Consider the following 27,405-nt stretch of genomic DNA (forward strand, 5'->3'; position numbering starts at 1 on the left):
GCGGCGGGGTCCGGGGCCCGCACCCGGGCGCCGCGGGGTTTTTAACCGCCCGGCTAAAAACTTGGAGGAGTTTTCAGCCTCTCTGTCACCTCCCCGGCATCTTATCACCTATACTGTTTGTGTACGCTTTGCAGACTTTCATTTATCTAAATAAGAAGTGAAGCTGTTTGTGTTCTTACTTAGCCTGAATAACTTTCAAACTTCCTGTATAAAAGACAACTTATTTTTTTTAAGCAACCTAAGTTTGTAGCGTCTTCCCTCCCCATCAATATCAGTTAAACTGTTGGATGAGCGAACTGTCAGAAAGGATTTTCTCACTGTGCGAATACAGCGGTTCCCAAGCTTGGCGGCGCAGGTAGTTTCAGCGTGGTACGTAACCAAAGACAGACCCGCAGTGTGTTACTGCCGTGATGCCTGGTGGTACCCAGCAAAATGATGAAAGTTTGGGTACTCTGTGTGAGCATAATGGCCTTGCTATAAGAAGCCCCAATGGTTATAATCAGCCTATGCACATTAAGTTACAGGACCAAGGCCTGTAGTATTAACAGTACCAGAGCCTGAAAGAAAGCTAGAGGGCTCAGAGATAAATATGCTGATTGATTGTATAGTTCAGTCATGTTAAAATACTGAATCTCTAGATTAATACTGATAATCTTAACAAAACCAACTCTTGTGTACAGAGTACAGACAGTAGAACTTAATTCCAAGAGAACTGAGGAGCTTAATGCTCGTGAGAAACCCGTTTCTCATTTGCTCAAGTCTTAGAGACAAAAATAAGTAGGTGAATAACACTTTATTACATACCTGAATTGGTGATGCACAGTACTTAGCCTGTCAATTTATTTCAGACTGTGTTAGTGTATGCTGCTTGCAATATAACTGCTTCCATGCGTTGTTCTTGCTATGGTCATTCCACTTAAAGCTTACTCATAGCCTTAGTAAAACAGGCATGATAATTAGATGTTGAAAAACCTGTTACCAACAGGTATGGTTCCCTGTCAGTGTAAAACTATCCATTCTAAGTATTTTAAATGCCCATAAACATCCAAGCATGACTTCCCTTATATTTTCCCTTATATTTTTGGGATATTGGCCTGGTTTTTAGCACACACTTTCAAAAAGAACCTGAGATAATACTTCAGCTGGGGGCAGAACAGATCCACAGTTTTGAGTTTTATCTTAATTTTTAAGAAAAAAGTTGACAAACCTGAAATAGGTTGTTTGCTCTTCCTCACAGGGTTGACTAATAGTAGATTTAGCTATTATAGCTTCTTCAATCCCTTGTATTTATGGTTTTATGATCCAGTTCTCTTTTCTTGCTGGGGAAGAGATATCTCTCTTCCTTAGAGATGTGTGAAAGATCCACATATATAATTGGAAGGGTTCATCGATGCCTCAGTGTTGCCGTTGTCTTCATATGGTGATTATAAGTGGGGAGGGAAATGGAATGCTTGGCAAAAGTGAGCGTAATCTAGTCAATACAGCCTGGAACAGCAAGAGTTTATCCTGATAAAATGGATGTGATTCTGATAAGAAAGTACAGTTCATCGCAGCTCCTCTAGTGGAAACAAATACAGACCTTGTATAGAACTTGCAGTAGCTGGTCTATCTCCATGCATTTCACTGCTGTATGTTAACTACTTCTGAACATCTTTATTTGTGCAACTGATTTTGCTGGAGGAACCATTGAGAGCAGGTCAGTTAGGAATCGGACATCTGCAAAAACTTAAGTTCAAAATCAGCTGGTTCTATTTATATATGAAGGAGCTGATTTGGGTTCTGAAATCGATGTCTTCCCCAAGCCTGCTCAGAGGAGGGGGAAAAAAAAAACCCCTCATTCGAGTATAAAATAAAATCAAGTTACAAGCATGTCTTAAAATTTAGTAGAAGCTTAAGGAGTTTTAAGGGTTCTTCTGAGCCAAGACTCTGAGCAGTCAACTGGCAGCTAGTGGTCAGCCTGTAGGCTATAGTTAGGGGATTTTTGCTGCATAAAACTGAAAATGCTAGTTATAGTTCTGTAGTTAAAGTTCTGTGTAGAAGAATGAATTAGAAGCTGCAGCTGAAATCTCATATTATGACATACGGTGTATGTAATGCTGTTAAATAGGCTGTTGAGAATTTGGTTTGGGTTTTTTTTTCAGAAAATGTTATTCCTAATCCATCTTTATTCATTTTACTGCATCATATTGTATGACTTACGGTGCTGCGGGAGGTCAAAGAGTAATACCTCATTCATCAGATACTGTGGTTAGTAGCTCATGTTTTGAAAAAAGGTATAGAAATTTCTTCAGATCAGGAAATAAAATAAGTTCAGTATTGAACTTGTCTGGCAATACGAAGATCTGCAGTTATAACTTAGTAACCACAGCAGAAAAACATGGAAAGCCAATTTTTCTGCTGGGCCAAAACTTAGATTTGGCTTTTATCCACTAGTTCTACATTTGTATAGATGAGGTTCCAGAAGAACTGCCCGTATCAAGGTGTGTCAGCAACACTTGAGAATTTACCAGCATCTTTTGCCTTCCATTGAATGGTTCATCTTTCACATAATCTTGTGGGTTTTTTTTTTTCCCCTCATACGCACACAGACACAGTAATGTTATATTCATATCTTTTTCGGATGACATATTTAGTTACAATATTCTGTCAGAACACAACCAAATGCTGCCACACTTAGGATTAAGAAAATACTGGTTACATAACAGAGCAAACATTGAGGATATATTTGGAAAGGACTTAGCTTCAAAGAAAAAGTCTATTTACAGCTCCAAGGGGGGGGAAGCCAGGTAAAGACATGCTCTGAAGGTGGGATTAGACAAGCAATGCTAAAATCTTAATAAGAGCAAAGCCTTTCTTTGTAATTCTGTGAGGTTGTAAAAAGTATGTCTTTGTTTTAGGCAGAAAAGCTTCTAGATTAGAAAGGCCCGTTACTTTGGGGCAGGGGGTGTGTCTGTGTTTTGTTTTGTTTCTACTGAATGCAGTTCTTCTAATGAATTTTCTGCCTTGTTTTCAGTACCGAAATATCTCTCTGAAAATTAAAGTTGAACATAAGACACCTTATATGGGGACGACAATGTTTTAAGATGAGTGAGGAATGGGATATATTATTAATTTTATGTATTAAAATCAGTATTTGAGGACTTTATTATTTACTTCCTAGAATTATCTGAAAATCAGTCTCCTAAGGAAGGATTTTTGACAAGTTTGTCAACCTTGAAAAGTTGCTATGTAATTGGAAAATTAGCAAGTACAGCATCTGTGTTTAAGCAGTAAGTTATCTAGCTGGATATTGTTTAGTCTGACCTTGGCATGCCAGACCTTAAACCAAAGAATCATCATTAGGCATGTATCTTATCTTACTTTTGCATTTATTTCCAACATGAACTTATCAAAGGTTTGGGTTAACTTAGTGTCTTTATTTGATAACCAGTTCCTAGACCAAGAACAGTCAACCTAGTGATACTATATATGCAGTGATACTTCAAAGAATAACAGCTATATGCCATGGGAAGGGATCACGTTCCCATCTCGGCTTCTCATTCTTGGCTGCACGCGCCAACTGCTCTCCTTGCACAAGACGTGTAGCCATTCTGCCTCTTCAGCAAGCCGAATTGGCTCAATAAGAGGTTGGACAAGTACCAGACCAGCATGAGAAAGAGGGAGGGAAATCAGGACCACCTCACTTGGTGGCGGTCAGCTATAGATCAATTCAGTTCTGTGAAACTTCACTCTGAGGTCACTGGCCGATGGTTTTTTGGTCACACTTGTCATGCTGATCATCACCTTGAGGGTGGAAGGGAAATGCCCTACCTTCATCTTGTTAGAGGCCATGTGGGTTTTCACTACTAGGAAATAATTTATTTGTTGGGATCATTTGGGCGTCTTTCTTCTAATTAGTTCCCCTTAATTTCTTCAGTATTTTTAGCACGTTAATGTCTCACTGCTTGAGAGGGAGCTCAATTCCTCCCCTGCCACCCCCGCAAGGGCTAAAATAGCTTGCCAAGATCCAAAGATTTTTAGTTAGACTATCTGTATGAGACTTAATGGACTGCTCTATGTAGAATGTTAGATGAGATGATGTAATAGTCCCTTCTGGCCAAGCTCTGCTTAACTATTCCATGGTTACCTGGAGAGCACTTCCGAATGAAAGCAGGAAGACAATGATACTTAGGAGTTTAAGACCTACAGTATGTCCAAGAAGTTTCGAGTCGACTTCAACAGTAGCAACCTTCCTTTTCTCAGCTTGTCTCTTACCAAGATGTTTGAAGTTACATTTCCAGGGGTGTAGTGTGTATTTGCAGAGGTTTGTGCTAATGTAGTGATAAAATAATTATCCATTACTAATTTCAGAGTACAGAGAAGTTAGCTAATTTTTCATAATATACTTACTGGTGTTATAGTTGAATAAGTTTGCTGGATACAATGATTTTGAACATTCTTAAGTCAGCATTTATTTTCTTATTATTTTCTTATTCTTCTGTTAGCAACGTATTGCTAACACTCTTGATAAATTACCTAGAGTGGTTTCAAATAATTCTGTCACTTTGGGGGCATTAATTTATACTGTTAACTGTTAAGCCACTCTCTACTCTGTTTGTATCAGTAATACTTAGAACTGATACAAGAGGACCCCTATGGATAATTAACATTTAAATAGTTGCAGTTTAAGCAGCTACATTATTCTTCTGACTTCTGGCAAAGAAGTTTTCTTTGACTTCTGGAAATATTTTTCCTTTTATGCTTGTATTACAAATAATTGCCCAGAATAAGTGACAGATTTTTTTTTCTTTTTGCTTTAAATATATGTATCTTCCTATGTAAGTAATTCTGTTTTAATAGTAGAATAGTAGTAATATAGATTAATATCAAAGGCATAGGTGTATTGATAAGTACTGACGCTGTAGTATAATAACATTTTGCCAGATTGTAGTGGACCAGATCAGGTACTAGAGCTCCAATTCATTACCTACAATTAAATTATGTGTAGAATTTTTTATTATAGCTTAATCTTTAACTGTGTAAGTTCCAGATTGTTTTATACTAGTGCTAATTCACATGAAGTGAGATAGATTAGGTAATAACCCCATACAGGTAACTATAACTGTATTAAAAGTCATTGGAATGTAATTGGGCTCTCCCTATGTTTGGGTTTTTTTTTCTTCTCCCTCCCAGAAAAATATTGATAAAGACTTCTAAGAAGCTGTACCATCCTAGAAGGGACATAAGTAACAACATTAACATGCCTGCTGTGGCATCTGTACCTAAGGAGCTATATCTCTGTACTTCATTGAAAGATCTCAACAAGAAGACAGAAATAAAACCTGAAAAGACGAGTACAAAGAGGTATATATATTTTAATTGATTTTGGATTAATATTAGAAGTATTAGTGCTACTCTGCTGAGCAGGTTCCAGAACACCTATGTTGTGGATCTAAATTTCCTCAGTTATTTCTGTTAGATATAAAGTCTTTGATGGTCTTATGTATAGATCTCTCAACTATCCCATCGGATATGCTTACTGCCTACAGAAGGTAACTTCACATACTGCCAAAACATGACTTGGACAGAGCATGATGCCCGTGAAAATTTTGTACTTTGAGGAAAGGCTACATAAGTGCAAATTCTTAAAAATGATAAAAAGTTTAGCAAATGTGTGAATAGAAAATATTTCGCCTTTAGGATTTTTAGACAATCAACGATTTAATTTTGTCTTACTATGAATTAGTTTTTCCTCAAAAAAAAAAATCTCATTTTTAGAAGGAAAAAGTACTTTTTTCCATATCTCAGTATGCTATTTAATTATGGAAGATTTTAAATAAGGCTAGTAAACAAATTAGCAGAGAGAAACATTATTTGGGGGAGCATGACTGTAATTCATATTTAAAGAAAGCCTTATATTAAGATGGTAAAATCAAACGCTTAATATAAGGGCAGAGGCTGTGAACACTTAAGGTGGCATCTTGTAGGTGTTTGGGGACAAGTCAAGAATCACGTGCTTTACTCCTCTTCTTTGATTTCAGTTATGTGCAGAGTGCCCTTAAGATTTTCAAGGCAGCAGAGGAAAGCAGATTGGACCGAGATGAAGAAAAAGCTTACATCCTATATATGAAATATGTGACTGTTTATAACTTTATTAAAAAGAGACCTGATTTTAAGCAGCAACAGGTATAAAAGCTTTCTGACTGACCTCTTCTGCATTGGTAGAAGTATTAGAAGTACAGAGAATTACACTAATGCACATTCAAAGGATTACACTGGTAATGTGTAATCTGTCTCACTTATGATGATATTTTTTCCTTCCTATTTTTGACAAGTCTATTGTTCATTGCTTTTACAGTTTGCTTTCAATACATATAAGGTATATAAATTGTCAGATCTGTGAATATTTTTTCAGGGAAAGGTATTCCTGTCATCTTTCCCATTCAAACTTTTTTTGGTGCAGTTGCCTTGCCTAGCCTTTATTTATTACTGCTATAGAACAATTTTACTTACAAACTCATGTTTGAGAGGAAAATATTTTGATTCAAAACAGTTCCTTTTGTTGGCATTAATATCATTATAATACCAATTCTCTGTACATTAGCAGCTCTTGATATGCACGGAAGCAGGCATTATTAAGCTGTACTATTAATATGTGGGGTGATGCTTGTAATTTTAGGATTATTTTCATTCAATTCTTGGACCTACAAATTTAAAAAAAGCTATTGAAGAAGCTGAAAGACTCTCAGACAGCCTTAAACTCAGGTACGTGAATACAGTTAAGATATTGTTCATTATACCCAAAGCCTGTACATGTGCAATTGCAGGTTTTGATGCTATTTAGTAGTAAGGGATTGCACTTGAGTAGACCTTAGATACCCGAAACTCTTGAGAGCTTAAATTGTTTATTCACAGCAGTCTGTTATTAGAGGTAATTTTCGTCATCACATACTCCCAACAACTTGCAACTGTATACATTGTCTCTTAATTCTTGGTAACTATGATTTGTTGATACTGTCTCCTATTTTTGTTTAACGACTAATAAAAAGAAATCACAAGATAAACGACACACTACTATACACTAGAGATGATCAAGAGCCATTTCCTCCTTACCCTTTTCATCATAAGGTCATCTGAAACCAAATATACTAATGAATGTTCCTAATATTTACATATGTTAAAAAGTCCTCCTAGTGTGGATTTAGTTTACATTAACAAAACACATTTTTGATTCTTCAGCTAGCTGCTATACCTTTTCTCTACCTCTGCCACGTGCAGACATGTATATGGAAATGCACAGTTTTGCCGGTATATAACTGAGCTGATGCTAGCGGGCTTTTGGGTAGCTTATTTACAACTGTCAAGTTACTTGTCTTTGTGCCATAAGCCACAAAATTGTGTCAGTAAGAAGTTTTAAGGTAGAATCTATCTTTCAGTGTCATTTAGTGCAGTATGTCTTGCTTCCAGCCTTATCTGCTTCTTGCATCCTTAGGGACTATCTTTCTTGCCCCTTTCTCACCCTTTTAATTCTTTCCCTTCAGCTAGGCACATTTCCCTTCCCATACCCCACCCCAAGTATTATTGTGAAAGCACCCTTCAAAGTGCTTAATCCATGAAGATAGCTTAGGTGAACAAGGAAATAAGAGCGTAGTTACATGTATATGAAAAGAGACTTTCCAGAGATGGCTTATGATACTATGCATGAAACAGTCTTTTGGTTTTCCTTATTTTTAGTTAAGAGTCTTACAATTCAACAGAGCTACAAATTCACTGTAAGAGTAAACACTGATAGAGTTATAGAAAACCAAAATTATTTAAGAGACATTGTTTAGTAACTTGTGGCTTTTTATGAAAGGAACAGAGTTTTGAAAGTTGACACAATAACTTCCAACTACTCTGGGCAAAATGTATGTATATTTAAAGGGAATACAAATGAAACATGACTCCTGTGTAACTACAGAAGTGGTTTCAGGGAAATTTGTATAATTTCTTCTCCAGGCTGTAGGCCAGCAAATAGTTTAAATGTTAATTGTTAACTAAAAGTGGAGCTGCTGAAACATCATTTGTATAGGAGCGGGAATACCTACATGAATGACCTACTATGTGCTTCAAAGGCATAAATGGGAAATTGATGAGTAAATATTCCATATTGACTGAATTACATTAAAATCTGAAGTATGCTTTAGTGCCGTTAATGCCAAATGAGAACAAAATGCTCTGTTCTAACTTACGATACCTTTGCCAAATCAAGAAGCCTGTTTAAAAAATGAAATTACAGGCTTGCAGCCTCCTTCCTATTAGTGGCCAATTAGTGGAATAGACTTTGAGGCAGAATTTCATTTAATGATCTAGTTTATTAACACAGGACACTTGATATGAAATACAGCTGTATTGTTGTTGTCATTTTAATCCTGATTAGGCAACATCTGATTAAAATGTGCAATTACTAATACAGTTCAGTGTTCATGTTTCACTGCTTGTTTCAGTCATCAAAACTGTTAGTTCAAAATGTTCTTTTTTTTTATGGATCACTAGTAACCCTTAAGCTTCTCAGTTATATTAAATATAATAGAATGCTATTTAACAGAGATGTAACTATTCAAACCTGCAGTTGGTGATCTAAAAGCTGTAGTTTGGAGGCCACTGGTTATCATATTGTGATTGTCCTTACAATGGCAAAAGGCTGGGAGGTTAATTTTAAAGTCTAAGGCTTTATGAAAAGGACAGCTGTATGCAAGACCTAGGTCCACCAAAGCTCTCGAGTACACATGATTCTTGCATTGACTTCACTGTAGCCCCAGCGTTTGAAGCAAACAGCAGGGACACAGGTGAGGACATGACCACAGCTTACATCCTGAAGGTGACTGCTACCATATAGGTAGTTCTGATCTGACTTCTCAGCAAAAGGAAATTTAGGTAACTGAGCTAACTTACTCCTAACTGTTATCGTTAGCTCTGTTGCAAAACCAAATAAAATACCTAGGATGATTGTTATAATATACAGAAGTTTACCTGTAAGTCACCAATACTTACTCTTTCCTCTATGATATGTAAGACCTATTACATTTAGTGACACCATAGCTAAGCATGACTCCATGCTTAGAGAAAAAAATCAGTTAGCCTTAAGAGCAGTGGCTATGAAATAGGACCCAAAACAGGCTTTAAGAATAAGAAAACCAACCCAAGAGTGGGAGAAATAATATCGTGCAGTCATGGAGGAAAATGGGGTTTGTTGGAAATACGAAGATTGACAATACTTTAACTTTTTTTTAAACTTTAAATACTTTTACTTTTTCCTCCTGAAAGCTTGATGATTCTGATGTTAATTATCCAAGGCTAGCCAATAATGCAATATTGAGGAAAGAAAAAGGCTTGCTTTTTTTTTTAATAGATATGAGGAAGCTGAAGTTCGGAAAAAACTTGAAGAGAGGGACAGACAAGAGCTGCAGAAAAAGCAAGAACCAAAAGATGATGGAAAGAGTTCAGCCAAAAACTCCTCAGAAAGTGCTGTGGATTCGAAAGGAAAAAGCCAAAGGGTAATTGAAGATGTTTACAAACTCTCTAATCCAGTCTAAACGTATAGTTTTAATCTAGCATTTGATCTCTACTGGTAGCTATTTCCAGTTTGGAATCATGTTTTTTAAAATTAGTTTACACTCCCCGTAACCCTTTTTTGACATTGCTTTGGAAGATGTTGAGTCCTACCAACCTCCAAGTCTTGCATAAGATAGACTAGGGTTTTTTGTAAAGTCAAATTCTATTTTATAATAGAACTAGCTAGTGTAAGAAACCCAAGGTAATGGTAATAAGCTGATGTTATGGATAACATGTCTGCTCTTTAGGAGAGAGCTGCCTTTTCAGCAATAGTGTGGAAAGAAACTAATTTCTCCGCAAATGCTTCACAAATCTCACCTAGCAGATGATGCTGTCCTAGGTTGTATTGCCTTTTTGACTGGCTTCTATCTAGGTAGGGCAGCAACCTTGGTATGTTTTTAGTACATCTGTCAACACGTCTTTAGAAGAAGCTTCCTTTTTCTAGGTTTTTTCCTGCGGCTTACAGTCTGACCAATTTCCTTCAAGCTCTATAAGATTTATCAGTGTCTGTGGCCACCTTTGTTCTGAGTATTAGATATTAAACTAACTTTTTTTTCCCCTTACAACACAGATTAATGGTGAGAGGAAGCATTCACTGGAAAGGAAGGATCAGTCTGACAGTCTGAGTGGTAAGAGATGCAATGTTCACACAGATGTGAAAAAGGTCTCCATATACCTATGCACCTATCACCTAAGCAGTTGCAGTTCTTTTAAGGAGTATTCACAGTCAGAGTAGTTCAATGAAATTCTAGTATCCTGCACTTCAGTAACAGCGACTTAGTAATTAATTAAGCTCTGTATTGCAGCCTTCATCACTTCTCTTGAACTTAGAAAGCTGTACTTAGTTTTTCAATAGTTTAATAACTAAAGCTGAACTAGCCCTGGAGTGGTCAAAGTAGAAAGAAAAATGTCTCCTCAACTGATAAGAAAAAATCTGGGCAAGGCTGAAATGTGTCAGCTTTCTCAGTTAAAAGAGAAAGCTTTCCCCTCCCAACCGTCTGGTTTTTGTTCCTGCAGTAAATATGTGGAAGTGTTCTCTAGAACTCTTGACTGAAGAGGAACATCTGCAGTATATAGTTTACAAATGCTTGCCTATATAGCTTGATTTAAATGAGACCACAAAAAGTTAAAACTAGTTTATCACTGAAGTGTTCGGTGTTGTCCAATTCAGCAGATCAGGTGCTAATCACTACAGTAGTGGGAGCAAAAAGGCCAACACGTTTATTTCATAGTGTCTCACCTCCATGACTTTGTGGGACTTTTCTGTTCTGCTTCACCTGTTTGCAGTCTTGATTGCACCAGTTAGATGTGATCATAGCTATCTCCATTTATAATGTAGCTCTTTGCGTCTAATAGCTTCTGTATTTCAAGGAGCAGTCACAGCTGAGAAACTGTTTGCAATGATGTCGGACAAAAATATTGAATTGATTATAATGGATGCTCGAAGATTGAAGGATTATCAGGAATCCTGTATTCCAAGATCTATCAGTGTGCCAGAAGAAGCTATCAGTCCTGGGTATGAAATAACGTTAAATGATAGCAAAATACTTAATCTTTTTTTCAGTCAATTTATAAAATTATATGCTTTTAAAGTTTGTACCCTTAGTTTCGGAGTCCCTGATACATACAAGTGGGTGAGATGTATCTGGACAGCTCTTGTTCTTGCACGTACTGACTTCAAGCCAGAGCATATTTATTTTATCCAAGCACATAAACATAACATGGATTATATATTGTTGGACAAAATGTTTCTTGTACATTTGTCTATAAATGCATGTTAATACATTTTAGAGTTACTGCAAATTGGATTGAAGCTAGACTCCCAGAGGATTCTAGAGATCCATGGAAGAGGAGAGGACACTTTGATTATGTTATACTGCTAGACTGGTCTAGTTCTGCCGAAGACTTAAAGCTAGGAACAACTCTTCAGAGCCTGAAAGATGCGCTTTTTAAGGTTGGCGTGGTTTATATTAATTCATCTCAATAAATAAGAAGGTCTTAAAGCACCTATAATGACAAAGTATATGGAAGACTTAATGACACTTGAGGCAAACATCTTGCTTCAGTTTTCAGAGACTGCTTATTTTGATAGCAGAAGTGTAGTCTGAAGTTTCACATTCCCCTGCTTGTGCTCTAGTAGAGGACAGTAGAATTTATTAAATAGGTAAACAGCAGAATGATTCAACTCCCCTCTGCAACAACTAGCTCATAAACTTAGAGTTCTTGGCTGACAGAGTTATTTGGGAAAGTACTTAGTACTGTTTGCCAGAAACATTGTCACCCTCTTTCCTGTTTTAGCAACTCTAGTTCCTTATTCATGGGAACTGGCTGGCCACCTGCACAGGCAGACCAAAGAAGGCTAGCTTCTTTGCAGTCCTATCAGCCAGGCACTTTCTAGAATGGAGGACTTTTGTTGAAGGAGATCCCAGAAATATTTTGAGCGTGGTTAACTTCTGTGCATTGTTGAAAATAACTATTACAGAAACATGAATTTAAATCTGAGCTTCATCAGCGCAAGGAGCTTATAGACTCAGTATTAAGCAGATGCTCAACATTTTCAAGTCAGAACTCTGGCTACGGCTGTGTTGTCCCTACCCTTTATATAGGTGGCTCTTGTGAAAGACTGCACATCTTTCTGTTGCCTAAGCATTCAGGACTGGGGTTCAGGGATAATTCAGGCAGTTCTCCCTGTTTATTGCTTTACAGAATATTCTCTGAACCTCTGTGCCTCGCTCATGTTCTAATACTGAGGACCTCAGGAGGGGGCCAGCCTGGAGCCTGAACTCCCAAGGGTTTTTCAGAAAGTTAACATTATGCTTTCTAAACCAATGCTCCTAATCACTCAGTAAACTTATCAGATAAGAAACTGAAGCAAATACTATAATAAAAATATTTTTCTGCATGGAGGATCGTTACCTGAAGTAGTAGTAAGTAGTTCTTTCTGTATTGGAAATACTCAGACCCTGTTGTAGGTAGAGCCAGGAACCTCACTGTGTTGGGCATTCTCCAAACACAAAGAGGATCCCTGTTCCCCAAAGGGTTTTTGCAGCCTGTTTAATTCTTATTTAAAAATCTCGGAAACAACCTGTCTCTTAACGTAGTGACTAGACACAGAAATTTCAACACTGTTAAGATGTAAAGGTTTCTTTTCTATTTCTAAATAATTTAATTTCAATTTTTTTTTTCTTATAGTGGGAAAGCAAAACTATACTACAGAATGAACCTTTAGTTCTAGAAGGAGGTTATGAAAACTGGCTCCTTTGTTTTCCCCAGTACACAACAAATGCTAAAGTAACTCCACCCCAGCACAGCAGAAGTGAAGCAGTGACTGTTTCTTGTAAGTATAAAGGATGACACCCCCCCCTTTCCCCCAAGTGTTTATAGTTACTGGATGTATCTTTAATTCATTCAAGTGTGTTTGGGATAGCCTTGTTCTGGGCTAGATCTCATATCTAAATTTTGGGGTCTGGTGGAACGTGGGGGTTATTTTGCTTTTGTGTTTTTAAGAGCTCTCTCATGCTTCCCTCCTCTCCCCCTCCTAAAGTGGATTTTACATATCCATCTCTGGAAGAGCCAGCTCCTGTTCCACCTGTTGTTGCTGTAAAGCCATCTCCAACAGAAGTGATTGAAAATGAAGAAACGGGAGATAATTTGGAAGGGAGACTAAAATCACTTAACAGACCAAACGTACAGGATGCTGCTGTTCCAAAATCTGACAGTTCATTTGTAGTTAATCCAGTATCGATCACAAGAAGTATCCCTGAGGTAAGCTGTGTTTCTTTTTTTCAGAGTTAGTATATGGTTAATCTGCTGGAGACCCACCGCATGCAGAAGCCTAAATCCACAAAGAAATGTACTCGGTATTTGTTTAAGGCTTGTATGCAAGTATATTAGTACAGAGACTATTGGTGGTCTGTGAAGCCATCATAACTAATCTACAGACCTTTATGAAACTGAATATACTTAACGTAATTGCAGAGCTTTTCATGAATATTTTGATATGAGCAGCTGAGAAATTGAAGGTCAGCAATTGATCATTAATTCAGAAAGTCTATAAGCAAACTTTTCTACTCAAAACATACATATGATGAAATATAGGGAGGGCGGTTTGGCCATGGCTTACCTTGGCTATTCCAAAGGCCTGCTTTTCAGCAACTGTATCTTCCTTCACGTAATAAAACATTTAGGTGGCTTGTCACTCTTGGCCCAGTAGTGAGAGCATAGGGATTTGTTTCTTCCTTTCATGGGTATAAAACACTCTAAAGACACCGTTGTAGAGTCCTTGCACTAAAATAACATTTTCCTTAGGAGACAAGGCTAAAGTCAAACTCTTCACTTTCACCCTTCTAGATACTGCCTTTAATACAGATTTCAGCCAAGGGACCCTAAACTGTAAAAAAAGGCCTTATTTCTGTTCTTCCCTGAAGAAATAAAAGCTGGTCTAGTTCAGAACTTCCATTTCAGCATCAAAAACGACTTGCTCTCCTAGGTCTGAGCATAAGCCATTCTTAAATACCTCTTCCCATCAAGCAGATCTGCCTTAATCACATGCTCTGTCACATGATTGAGAGAGCCAAGCCCAGATTAGGCTGCCTGATTGGCCTAAAATGTTCACCTTTGAAAGCTTGAAAATAAAGAGTTGTAGTAATCAGCGCTTGATGTTGTCCTTATGGTCCCGCAGGGCTTATTGATTCTCTCACATCCAGAAGTTAAGTGAATACCTACTTTTACTAACAAGCAATTTGAATTACCAGATTTAATGAAATTGAAAGGTCACTATGTCTGGCAGAAGCCAACTTTATGTCATCTTTATTCTCTTAAAAATCTCATTTAGAAAAAGCTTAGCTAACAGAGCAGCAATAGCTGTAGTGAATTGTTGTTCTACACTTTGTGTTACAGGTTGATCGTACTAAAAAGCCTCCACTAAAAATCTCGGATGATAACAGACCAGTCAGTGACAGCCAGCCTGTTGAGAATGGACGAATAGTTCCAGACCGGTCCACAAAGCCATTACGTGATGCAAAGAGCGTTCTGACAGAAGAAGAAAAAAGTCGTGTACATGCAGAAACTGCTGCTCTGTTAGAGAAAAACAGACAGGAAAAAGAACTTCGTGAGAGGCAACAAGAAGAACAGAAAGAGAGACTCAAGCGAGAAAAAGAACAAGAAGAACAAAAAGCAAAAGAAGAACAGAAAGAAAAGGAACACAAAGAAAAGCTACAGCAATCTAAAGAGGACAGAGAACAGAAGGAGAGGGATGAACAAATAAAAAGAGAACAGGAGGAAAAGGAACAAGAAAGAGCACGCAAAGAAGCGATAGAAGCAAAAAAGCAAAATAAAAATGAACAAGAAAGCATTGGTGCAAAAAGGATTGAGATTGACAAAATATCTATGGAAGAAAGAGAAAAGGGAACTCGAACACCAGAAATGCAGAGACGGGCAGTGGGTGATGCATCTCAGACCTTTGTGACTGTTTCAGGCAAGGTTAGTGAAAAAGAGAAAATCATCACCAGATGTGGAGTAATTATTCAGGATGATTTGTGGGTGCATACTCTTGTATCAATCTAGAAGTTTTAAATACATCATTAGATTTTTATTTAGGCCATTTTTACATACACGTAGAGGAGAACGTTAAAACCAAGACACAGTTAGAATTTTTTTTTTTTTTGCAAGACAGCCTCGATTCTTGCTTGTAGGTGGGCAGCATGGAATCCCCATGGGATAATAAAGCTTCCCCCTGACATGGAGCTAGAAGGGATGGTTCACAGGCTGCAATCCTCTGTTTCAAAAATAGAGGCATGGTGACATTTTCTCTCTTGTACCAGCCCAGTACTGTATATTACACTGTTGTAACACGTGCTAGGGACAGAATTATATTATCGTAACAAACTCTTTAGTGCCCCCAGCTGCATAAACGCTGATACAACAGGATTTTGTTGACTGGCATAGGAAGCAAAGCAATACCCTAATCCAGTATTTTTGCTGAGAACAGTCCAGTTCCAACTCGGGGGGGGCACAGTTCCTTCTGTCCTCAGATTCTTGAAAAAAATTGCAAAATTTCTGAGAGTGTAAAAATCATCTGATCATGAAACAGGTGCCATTTGTGAAGCTGAGTTAATAACGGAACAGATGTCTTCAAAACCATTTCTCAAGAACATGCATTAGGATATTTTTCTCTTCCTTTGCAACTGCCGTTGTTATTTGACCAAACTTTGATGCTTGTGTAATGCAGATGCACAAGGAAGCCAAAATAAATCTTCCTGGGCAACCTTAGCACAGTCATTCTTGAATTTTTGTTTGACCGACAGAGCAACTTCACATAATCCCAAAATGACTGCCAAGGATAAAATAAATTCATAATGTTGGCTTCACAGTTTGCCTTTTTCATGAAGAGGCTTTGTCACAGTGAGAAGTAAAAGGGGAAAAAGTCATTTAAAAACAAATTGTAAAACCCACAGCTTTTTTTTGTGTGTGGGAGTAGTATAGGTGGAACTTCTGCACTTTATTTCTGAGCTCTTGAAACTACGTGACAGACTGTCTTATGTAATACAACATTCAGCTACAAAGGCTATTCCAGCGAATTGCCTATAGCGCAGACTAGGAAGAATAAACATGATGTGTAGATACCTGCTCTAACCACTTCTTTGTGGCACGTGCATTTAACAAACCAAAAAAAGAAAATATAACTGCTTTTTCCCTATTTTGCTTTATCAGCATTCTTTACTGACATTCCAGATGAAAATTGAAAGCCTTCTCTCAAAATCTTTTACAGCAAACTGGGGTTAAAGGACAACCAGACAGTGGAGCTCAAAAGCCAGGACCCCTTAGAGAGGATTCTGAACAAGATACTGAAAGACTTAAAGTAAATACGATGTGTTGTATGTAGCGAAAACCAATAAAACGCAGATGTTTATGATTATTATATTATGTTAAATTCCACCTCATTTCAATTTTTAAAGTCATCATCTTAAGAAAAGACTATGCCGTGTTTACAGCTGTTTGTTTGCTTTTTTTAATTTGTCATATTCATCTGAAAGAAAATTTTGAAGCTTTCACTAGAAATCTTCATGTTTCTGATGGCATTAACAAGCATTCCACACTTGTTCATCATCTCACGCATACTCCTTCACGTACCGCTTTGAAAGGGAGAAAAGATCATCTGTATGTGTTTAACAGAAGCACATATTCCTAATAAAGTAGCTTCTTTAGGGAAGAAATTGAGTATTCAGGCTTTTGTGAGACTGAATTGTCCTTTTTTTCTGGAGCACATCAACAAATGGGTTTTGTTTAGATTGAGTGATACAAAACAGTAGTACTATATTACCATTACAATAAATGGTATTTCCAGCCATAATCAAGGATTTCTCATTGAACTGTTTTGCATTAAATCATGTAACTATATAGGGAAAGTCACAGGCAGCTTGCTGCTCTGCATAAGTAACTATATGTACCTTACATTTCCATTTATTCATTAGTCTCAGCGGGAGCCATTAATGAGAGCGCGAAGTGAAGAAATGGGAAGGATAATACCAGGACTGCCTGCAGGTTGGGCAAAGGTAACTTTCTATTCTGGTGTTATAATCAGGCTGCCTTGTGCAGTTTTGTAATGCATTTCAGTTGTGTCTTAGTTCTAAGTTAGATCATTGGATTTTTTTTATCCCCCCACCCCACCCTTCAACTTCCACACAGTTATTTTCTGAATTTTAACCTTATTTGTAATGAAACTAGGAGAGCTCATCTGCTGTTTCTGGTACTAAGCAGTCGCTGTTTAATATGCTTTTTGGTGAAAGTGGTGCCTTCCAGTAAATTTAATCCATTAAGTATTGAGGCCAGTCATGACTGTTAAGGTCTTAACATTTGAAAAACTCACGCACCATTCTTACAGTAGTTTAAAAATAGGTAAGTAAGTTAATGATGGATTTTTACTTGGTTTTGAAACAATTTGTTTCTTTTCCCCAAGTTTCTGGATCCAATCACTGGAACCTTTCGTTACTATCACTCGCCAACAAATACTGTTCATATGTATCCACCAGAAATGGCTCCTTCATCCACTCCTCCATCAACACCTCCAACTCATAAACCCAAGCCACAGGTGACTGTCGAACGAGAAAGAGAACACTCCAAACTGAAGCGCTCCTACTCTTCCCCAGATATAACCCAAGCCATTCAGGAGGAAGAGAAGAAAAGAATTCCTGTAACTCCTGCAGTCAATCGTGACAATAAGTATGTTCGATAAGTTATACCACAGCTCATGCAATATGATAGCATATAGGACTTCCTTTGTGTTAACCAAGTAAAATTCATTAATATTTTCTAAGTAGGCTTGAAAGGATGCAAGAGTGATGGACTTAAATTTCATTGCTAAAAGTTCAATGTATAGGGCAGTTATCTTTTGAGAATTAATGTAACTGTTATGTATTAACATGAATTTCAGAGGTCACGGTGTAATTGGGCAATAGTTGCTTTTTAAGTGGTGGTATTTGTGTTAACATATTAAATGCCAGTCTTCTGACAGCTTGTGAAATGCAGAGTGTTCAGTTTTTAAACTGAGTTAAATCAACAGCTAATCCTTCATCTGTGAATTTAAAACAAAACAACACAACAGCTGATGGAGCCTATAACTCTGCCTCGTTATAGGCCAGTGTGTATGGCTTTCTCACTATCGCATTGACTGGTCTTGAATACCTTAAGTGATGGCATTTGGTGACGTCTTGTGCCAGGATATTTCATTCCCTGTGAGGGAGGGCGGTTCTGTTGGCTTGTGTGCGCAGCCTTGTCAAGTCTGAGACTCCTGAAAAATCATCTCTTCCTTACAGACCAGTCTGTTACACTAAAGCAGAAATTTCAAGACTCTCTGCATCACAAATTCGGAATCTTAATCCTGTGTTTGGGGGATCGGGACCAGCTCTTACAGGACTTCGTAATCTAGGGAACACTTGCTATATGAATTCCATATTACAGTGTCTGTGCAATGCACCTCACCTGGCTGATTATTTTAACAGAAACTTGTATCAGGATGACATTAACAGGTAACAACCTCTTATTCTCATCTTTTAATTTATAACTGAAGGAAAAAAAAATCTGCCTTTACAATTGTTAATTCAAAAAAATCACTTAGTGGGGTTATGGGGGGGGGTTGGTTTTTTTAAGTAGGAGACAAATGCTAACTTTGAAGTGTTTTGACATTTTCAAAATTTGTGTCTGTGACAAAATAGGTTTTACTGGACAGTCTTAATTAAATTGTGCTTACCACATTCATAAATATAAGTGTACTAGAGTTTCCTAAAACCAAACAGAGTATTTAAATAGCAGTTTACAAAACAAGCTGGAAACTCTTCCATCAACCCAGTCCTGAATATGGAACCAAATTACAGTGCCAAAGCAGACAAAAATTTTAATTCAGTCTAACAGCCGGTTTTTCTTGGTCTAGAGAAATAACTTTGAAATTGGGATAACGTCTTTAATTAATAACAATAATATTTTAAAAAAAAAAAGTTATTTGAATGGCTCACTTCTTTGGGTTTTTTTTTTTTTGTCTGTTTAATTGTATAGGTCAAATTTCCTGGGGCATAAAGGTGAAGTGGCTGAAGAGTTTGGCGTAATAATGAAAGCTTTATGGACAGGACAGTATAAATACATCAGTCCAAAAGACTTTAAAATCACAATTGGGAAGATTAATGACCAATTTGCAGGATATAGCCAACAGGACTCCCAAGAATTGCTTCTCTTTCTAATGGACGGCTTGCATGAAGACCTAAATAAAGTAAGCAATACACTTGTAAACAAATTATGCATCTGTCAGATGATCAAGAGAAATCAATTTTAAAAAGACGCTCTTACTTCATAAGATTATGCTACTGGAACCTTGTATAGAAGGAAATGCTAGTATTCAGCATTAAAGTAGGAATTTATTTTGAAACGGTATAAGGTACTGAAGGGGGTAATGGAAGAAGCCTAACTAGATAAGAACTGGATGGCGACACTGACATGTTTAAATACTCTTGCAAAGATTCAACAGAATGCTCGCCTGTGGATGAGACTTTCTATGTTTATATATGTTAATATATGGCTGTGGTATTTCAACTTCAGGCTGACAACAGGAAAAGATACAAGGAAGAAAACAACGATCATCTTGATGACTTCAGAGCAGCAGAACTAGCCTGGCACAAACACAAACAGCTCAATGAATCCATTATTGTGGCACTCTTTCAAGGCCAGTTCAAATCTACAGTGCAGTGTCTTACATGTCACAAGAAGTCCCGGACCTTTGAGGCTTTCATGTATTTGTCATTACCACTCGCATCCACTAGTAAATGTACGCTGCAGGTACGCTGGCACTAGAGAAACAGTTCTTCGAGTAAAAACATTTCTCTGTGACTTCATTATGATGTTGCTTCTGCCCAGCCTCTTGCTGAAGGGGTTGGTCTATGTTCCAGCTTAATTTACACTAACCTGAAACGTGAACAGATCTGAGGCTTCATTATTTTTTTAATTCTTCCAAAGTTTAAAAAAACAGGTCATTCCTTAAAAGTTTTAAAATACAAGCAGGATGGAAATATTTAAGCTGCCGTAGCAGAAAAGACATGTATAGTATTTGGTTTTGTAGGTCATAGTATAAATACTTTGTGTTTTTAAACAAAATATTGTAGGTATATTTTGAAGGACTTGCAGCTAATTAACATACACAGTAAAATTTACTTCCACCCATGGATTTAACTCACTTTTCCTCATTTTTGTGAAACGTAGCATGCAGGTACTTGATGCAGGTTAACAACCAAATAGGAAACAAACATTTTTTGCTACACTTTGGTAAACACCTGCCCTTCACAATCCGTGTTTGTATTTTGTTTTAGGAATGCCTTAGGTTGTTCTCCAAAGAGGAAAAGCTCACTGATAACAATAGATTTTACTGTAGCCATTGCAAAACTCGGAGGGATTCTTTGAAAAAAATAGAAATTTGGAAATTACCACCTGTTCTTCTTGTGCACTTGAAACGGTAAGAGAAACGGTGATCGGTGAAAATTAATTAGGATGAAGTGACCAGGCTTTGATGGAGATCGATTGTTCCAGCGCAAAAGCTAACCGTTCTTAATTAGAGAAAGTTCCGGATGCATTTCCGGTTGTAATGTTGCAAGAATTTTATTTTCATCTGATGCCTCTTTTATTCGGCTGTTGTTCACGAGGCGCTTTTACAAGTAATCTCTTTTCATTTGTCCTAAGAAACACGTGTGCAAGCATTAACAGAACTGGGGGTCAAATGCTTTAGTTGAGATCACGTCCTGGTTAAATACAGGGAAAACAAACACGCTTAATACTCTTAAATAGCTTGTGGACAACCTGTAACTCTTAATGATGCTTTTTAATTCTCTAGATTTTCCTATGATGGAAGATGGAAGCAAAAGCTTCAAACTTCTGTAGATTTCCCGCTGGAAACTCTTGACCTTTCACAGTACGTTATTGGTCCAAAGAATAACTTGAAGAGATACAACCTGTTTTCAGTATCAGTAAGTAACCATGTCACATTTCAAAGTTCAGCTGGTCTTTATGCCAAGACTTGGCTTAGCCTGGGTGATTCATCTAGGTTTCCAGGCTGCCTACCTGGCTGCAAATTAAGTTGTGTTCTGAAGAGAATGACTGGCACTTAGTAAAAATCTCACACTGTAGTTTATTTCCCTAACCAGGGAAGAAATGGCAGCTTTCGAGGCTATTAATTCTTTTCTTACGTTTACAGAATCATTATGGCGGGTTGGATGGAGGGCACTATACAGCCTACTGCAAAAACGCTTCAAAACAACGCTGGTTTAAGTTTGACGACCACGAAGTATCCGAGATCTCAGCATCATCTGTGAAATCCTCAGCTGCATATATTCTCTTTTACACTTCTTACGAACAGCGAGCAGTGGATATGGCCACGTAAAGTCGTGTGGGTTAAGAAAACTGGTTTTCTTTTTATAAGAGCAAAGTAGGTATTGGAATGCGTATAAATATGCAAAACTATGACAAACATAGTCACTTACAGATACGGGGATGGTTGCAGCAGCTTTTCTGCAAGCAAGCTCTTTCTGGTCAGTACTAGCGCTTAAAAATCGGAAGACTGATTAATAATGCTTGTGGTAATACTGCCATCTGTGAAACCATTTAAAAAGCATACTTGCATTACCATTTATTTAAAAAACAACGATATTTTTAGTCTGCTCCAAGATTAAATTCTAGCTTAGTCATCTGAAATCTATTAACAAGTAGTTGAAAATGTCTTAAAATCCCAAGGCATATCTTGATTTTTATTTTTTTCTTTCACTGTTATGGCCTTTTCACATTTCTAACCTTAAGCTTGATTCTACTGTGAATACTCTAGAATGATGTAAACAGTTAGGAATGTAAGTGTACATATTGATTGCATACTTGCACATCAGAACTATGTATATAATAAAATGTTGTCCTTTTTGTGAGAATCTCTAAAACTCAGAGGATTGCCTTTATTTGCCAGCTCTAAGTAACTGCAACACTACTTAATAAAAAAAGCAGAGCTGCATTTTTTTTTTCTGTTAGCTTTTGTCAATATTTGTGCACTTCAGAGTTATTCTAAACAAACAAGATTTTCCTTTTTAATTTTTTAATATAAATTTTCATGTACACATGCATTAAAAACCTTAATGAAGAAATGATTTAAAAAATATATCCTGTTAAATGTATGTTTGGGTTCGGTGTTTTCATTCTCGACTGGTTTTGAAATGGTCAGGGTTCTACAGAATGACAGTCAATCATATTCACGCAGTTCAAAGGTTCTTTGGATGAAAAAAGTACTACTGTTGTGTGGAACTGATCAGTTTAGAAACTATTTTAGTTGCGTCTTGTGTATTTCCCTGCTCTGGATTTGGGTTAGTTTTCCCTCTCCAATTAGGTTGGCATTCAGAAATCTCAAATCCTACATTCCGAGCTTTTATCTGTCTACACGCGTGAGTCTTGCTGATGGAATTAAGACCAGGACCGATTGTCTTCCAGAAGCTTGCAAGCCGCAAACAAATTTGCAGCGCTAGAGGGACAAAAATGACAGTACTAGAATAATGCCTTTTTCTTTCTCTTCTATTAATGGTCACTGCTCTTCTGAAACATATACCCTCAGTGGCCTGGTCGTATGATTTCACCTTAGTAATCCTACTGTCAGTTCCTGAAAGGCAGCTTAAAACGACATAATTTACTTAACCAACAGAGAAACAGGAATTTTTCAGGTGAGTGCCTCTGTATGCTCAGCACTTGTGTTCTTTTGAGGGATGGGTGAGGTTGGTCGCGGAAAACAGCCGTTAGACCTTGTACAAATGGAGCGGATGCGCGTTCCTTAACAGGCTCGGAAGCTGAGACTCTTCCCTCCAGGAGTCACTTCCTGAAGGACCACGACAGATGATCGGGTAATGCAAATGCTCCGCTTTATTGATGAAACAGGACGTGGCTAATGCTGCCAATGAATTCTAATTGCTGGCCTACTCACTGTTCGTTTTCCACGGCTAGCAGATTTTTTTAGTGGGTGCAGAGAAGGCCTTGACAGGAGTAGAATAGGAGGTAAGCTGTGTCAGTCTGCACTGAGGAACTGGGGATCTCGGTGATCTCTGCATCATCAAAGCTGTACCAGTTTTTGGTGACCGAGTGCTTGCAGAACGCCGTGTAGTGGCCACCATCCAGAAAACCAGAGTGGTTCTGTAACATAAGGATCCAGGCAGGGTCAGCTTGTGAGTTTACGCTGAAAAGGCTGAGGAGGCTCCAACCAGGCATGATGGGCTGAGAGCGCATGCTTCTTAAAACTGGGATGTGGCGGGGAGAAGGAGGGAGAAGCGGTAACTTCTCCTCTCTTCTTTGGTTATGCCACTGGACTGTGTCCGTGGCAGGTAAAAAAAAAAGTATGTGAAAAACATCTCTCTCTCTCTAAAACACATAAATCATAGATATAAAAACCTTGTTACTGGTGCATTGTTAGTGAAGCAAAGAGGAGCCATGCTCCCTCACGTGCTCTAACTGCAATTTTTAGGTAAGTGCCTGGAACAGAGGTGACTCCCTCCGATCCCAGGCCTCAGCCGCGACCTGAGGCAGGGCACTACACAGAAAGGCAGGAAAGGCGAAGCTCACCGCTACGGCACACAGGCTGTACTCTGTGTCCTTGCAGAGCAGCGGGGAACTGTAAGGCGAGAGATCCAGGTTGCTGAGCGGATAGCAGATGTCGGTTAGGAGCTTCCTTTTGTGTTTGCCTTGCCATTCAAACCTGGAATAAAATTTTGAGCTGTTTTAAATAACCTTCAACTTCTTTCTTGTATTGTTGTGGTTGCTTGACTGACTTCCCTAGGGGCAGGGAAAAGCAACGGCTGACTACCCCGCATTTTGAAATAAAGATCGGTATTAACACTGAGCGCTCCTGTAAGCTGACAGAAAATGCACTAAACCCACAAGAGCTGTCCAGCGAGAAAAGCAAAGATCTTGCTTCCTGATCCTTCCGTCTATTAGAAACGGCAGAAGCCAAAGCTCTGCCTCGCTTTCACTGTGTCCTAAATGTTTTGGACTGCGCTGTTGTCAGCTCTTCTTTCGCGCCAGGCTCCATCCCGCTTTCCTCCGTAACCTTCAGTACACCGCTACACTCCTAAACTTTTATCGTGTGGCCAAGGGCTGCAGCTGGGGAGCGCACGTTCATCTGAGCGTGTCAAGGAGAGCAGCTGCTGAGTGGGAAATTAAATAATAACTTTATGTAACATTACTCTGGGATGATTTGGCTTCCCAGAACTATTTTCTTTATAGGTGGGAAGTTGTTAAGAATAAATTCTTAAGAATAAACTTAGCATCTGGGCAGCAATGCCAGTAAAGTCTGCTAGTTGGGAGCTCTTACACCGATGCACTGCTCTCTTGAGTAGACACAGTTGCTCAGACCTGGTTTAGTTAAGGAATAAACAAAAATGCAGCGTCTCGGCTGCGATAATGACAAGTGAAACGCCCTGTTTCAGTCCTGCACTTAGAACCCAAGTCACAAGCTCTCCTGCTTGCCACGGGAACTGGTGTTCGCAGGGCTGTCTGACCATACGAACCGCTGTACTCATCTGCAGTCAGTCGCTCCTCCGTGGAGTTTTTCTTCCCTTTGGAGAAGAGATCCCAAATGTAGGGAGTGAGGTTTGGTGGGCTGGAGTACAGAGTAAGGCGGAACACCTCGTCTGAGATTTCAGGAAGGCAGCTTGCATGTTTGACAGGTCTATTTCTGTAACTGCCCGTTTAGCTTCCAGGTATCAAAAGTACTGAAAACACCCGTTTGCAGTGACTTTTTTTTCTTTTATGCAAATGCAAGTGACTGTCTTTCGTGTCTCACAAATCCCAGGAAACGGCCGTGTCCTACCCCATATAGTCTGTACCTCTTCAGGTGAAAAATAATGATCTGCGGTGCCTTGGTGATGGTGGCCTTTACTGCAGCATCTTGTTTAGTTCCACACCAGGAACAGTGGATTTGGTTGTTCCAAGTCAGCGTGTCTTGCTGAAAGAAGCATTTGAGACAGTCCTGTCAAAGAAAAAAAATATATAACATTTGATCAAACAGATCTCTACCCCTGAAGATCCTAAGCAAGAGAAGGATTTGCCATATTTTGGAGCTCTCTTCCTAATCGAAGCATGACGTAGCAAGGCTGACGTTACAAATACACTTGGAAGAGAAAGCAGCCAACATTGGCTTCCTTTTTCCCCCCAAAAATGAGGAAATACTTTGACGAGTGAAAGGAACCCTGGCGCTTGCTACAGAACAATCTTTATGTCCCTCATCCCGTGGCAACTCAGGAGCGTTGCTCCCGTAACCTTACCGGCCTCTGCAGTCCCGAGACCAGCACAGACACCCCCCTTCTCTGAGGACCCGTTCACAGACGATCCATTAGTGCCCAGGAAACCAAAGTAACTAAAAACCTGCATCTTTTTAATAACACGGCTTAGTCTAAGCCACCTGTTCTCACATGAAGCGGGAAGGTATTAGAAGTCGCACCTGCAGCGAGCACGCGCTCTTGGAAGGGATGGGCAGGGAAAGAACGGTGAAGCTCTCGGGTCTGTCGGTGGTGGTCTTGCATTCCAGGCACGTGACATCGTGACTGAGTTGTCCCTCAAACAACTGTGTGATAATAGATGTTTCGCTGACACCCTCTCTGCTTGCGTTTGCATCGGTTACGCATCTTCTTTTACTTGACTATACAGAAGGGAAAAGAAAAAAATATATTAACAAACTGTAGGGAACCAGCTGTTTCGGAAGTGCCTTCACTGGGTTTTAATGGTCGCTGCCCACTGCCTGTGTGGGCTAGCAGTCGTGTCACAGACCTGGGCTCTAAAATGCCGTTAATTTACTTGATGTCTCACACACGCAGAGTAAGCTAGATTCCCTTTCTGAGAGAAATTAAACAAAAATACACTATTCTGGACATTAGACGGGAGTGATTTAATCGCCAGGCAAGCTCTTTATCAGTGGATCTGAAGAAGAGAAAGGCAGACGTGGGGGCATGGCAGACCGGAAGATTTCAGGCGGCTGAAAAAAGGGAAGAATGTAAAGCGTGGAAGGAGCAAGGAGAGGGAGAGGCGAGGATAATGGAGCTACAGACAGCATTATCATTTAGATGGGGGCTGCAACTTGACGTAGCGTTAGACAAGAAGCAAATGAATTACTGTGTGTGTGTGGGTATGAAACAAAGGAAGAAAATGACCATTTTTAGCAGCCGCATCATGTAGTTCGGAAGAGGGGGATGGGCAATTACTACATGGAACGCTAAATCATGAAATGTAAAGAGAAAACAGCTACGGTCCCCAAAACACCACAGCGGGGCTCTTACCTTCTTGAGAGCCTCGTGGAGCTCATTCAGCACACAGATCAGAAACTCCTGTGCGTCCTGCTGAGTCCTCTTGCTAAAAGTTGGGTACCGCTTCCCAAGGACTGAATGGAAAACCTCCGGGGAAACACACTCAAACTCTCCAAGCCACATATCGGACATCAAACAGCCAAAGGCGGTCGCAGACTCGCCATTCTCGCTTGGAAAAAAGAAACATAAATTTCAGGTAAAGTATGGAAAGATGGCGGCTCTACCTTCCAACGGGAGCATAATACATAAACTTAGAAAATATACGCAGGTACAGTAGAGCTCTGACAGCCTGTCGTTTGGTTTGAGGGACTCTGCAGGCCCTAGAAAGTAGTAGGAATCATCATCGAGACAGCAATGACAGAAACTGGAGTTACCATCAAAATGACAAAGAAAAGCGTAATGCTGAAGTTACACCCAGCAAGGGAACGACGCAGGGGAAGGGGAAGGAAACCAGCCTGCGGCCAATTTGGCTGTAACCGCCTGGTGGGGAGCCGGCAGGTGGCTGCCTCGGACACTCTCACGACAATGCGTGTCCTTTGGAAGGAAAACGGCAGTGCCAAGCAGAAAAACGTAAGTAGGGTGAATAAATCGACTTACTTGTGTAGGGCTGCTTTGTACTTTCCCGAGAGGAAATACTCCACAAGCGGCGGCACGCTGCAGAGGCACTGCAAAATTGTGTTCATGTAGCATGTGTTGCCCAGATTCCTCAGGCCGGTGAGCCCTGGGCACTGGCTGTTCGTCTCCTCCAGCGGTTCCTTGCAGGAGTACTTCATGCTTTCCAAGCAAATGGAGTCGTGCTTCTGCCTACTAGGGGGAAAAAAACCCACAATATTGGAAATCTAAAATGCTACGGTGCTTTTTGTATTACGATTTTTAGAAAGCGGTACTGTCTCGAGGAGACGTTTCCTGCTGTTTCAGGATCTTCTTCATCAGTCACGTTCACATTTGCGTTCATCAAGCTAATACAGCGGTAAAGACTCTC

At 39.1% G+C, this 27,405-nt stretch overlaps 2 protein-coding genes across 7 annotated transcripts in view; one reads left to right on the plus strand and one right to left on the minus strand.

Annotated features, from left to right (window-relative positions):
- The first annotated feature begins 267 nt into the window (after positions 1-267).
- USP8 (ubiquitin specific peptidase 8) lies at positions 268-22,346 on the plus strand. 6 transcript variants are annotated; one of them, XM_009330921.1, is made up of 20 exons: positions 268-369; positions 5,173-5,343; positions 6,021-6,165; positions 6,659-6,744; positions 9,371-9,515; positions 10,145-10,202; positions 10,930-11,089; positions 11,365-11,527; positions 12,766-12,910; positions 13,118-13,338; positions 14,473-15,054; positions 16,343-16,432; positions 17,046-17,126; positions 17,531-17,793; positions 18,387-18,599; positions 19,123-19,333; positions 19,660-19,896; positions 20,424-20,566; positions 20,942-21,074; positions 21,302-22,346. In XM_009330921.1, exons 2-20 carry the CDS (start codon positions 5,240-5,242, stop codon positions 21,485-21,487), a joined length of 3,366 nt encoding a protein of 1,121 aa, XP_009329196.1. In that variant the 5' UTR covers positions 268-369; positions 5,173-5,239; the 3' UTR covers positions 21,488-22,346. The 6 variants fall into 6 exon arrangements, with proteins under 6 accessions (XP_009329196.1, XP_009329197.1, XP_009329199.1 ...); XM_009330922.1 differs by having other exon boundaries at positions 10,945-11,089; XM_009330924.1 differs by having other exon boundaries at positions 10,948-11,089.
- Positions 22,347-23,085: 739 nt separating this feature from the next.
- USP50 (ubiquitin specific peptidase 50) overlaps positions 23,086-27,405 on the minus strand; it is a 5,280-nt gene continuing 960 nt past the window's right edge. The window contains exons 2-8 of the mRNA XM_009330984.1: positions 27,311-27,402; positions 27,021-27,230; positions 26,397-26,592; positions 25,565-25,762; positions 24,951-25,093; positions 23,689-23,821; positions 23,086-23,262 (exon numbers count right to left, since the gene is read on the minus strand). Of these exons, the coding sequence (XP_009329259.1) occupies positions 23,086-23,262; positions 23,689-23,821; positions 24,951-25,093; positions 25,565-25,762; positions 26,397-26,592; positions 27,021-27,230; positions 27,311-27,402 (1,149 nt within the window). The remainder of the gene's footprint in view (positions 23,263-23,688; positions 23,822-24,950; positions 25,094-25,564; positions 25,763-26,396; positions 26,593-27,020; positions 27,231-27,310; positions 27,403-27,405) is intronic.

This window comes from Pygoscelis adeliae, unplaced genomic scaffold (genome assembly GCF_000699105.1).
Source record: "Pygoscelis adeliae isolate BGI_AS28 unplaced genomic scaffold, ASM69910v1 Scaffold318, whole genome shotgun sequence".
In the NCBI taxonomy this organism is placed as follows: domain Eukaryota; kingdom Metazoa; phylum Chordata; class Aves; order Sphenisciformes; family Spheniscidae; genus Pygoscelis; species Pygoscelis adeliae.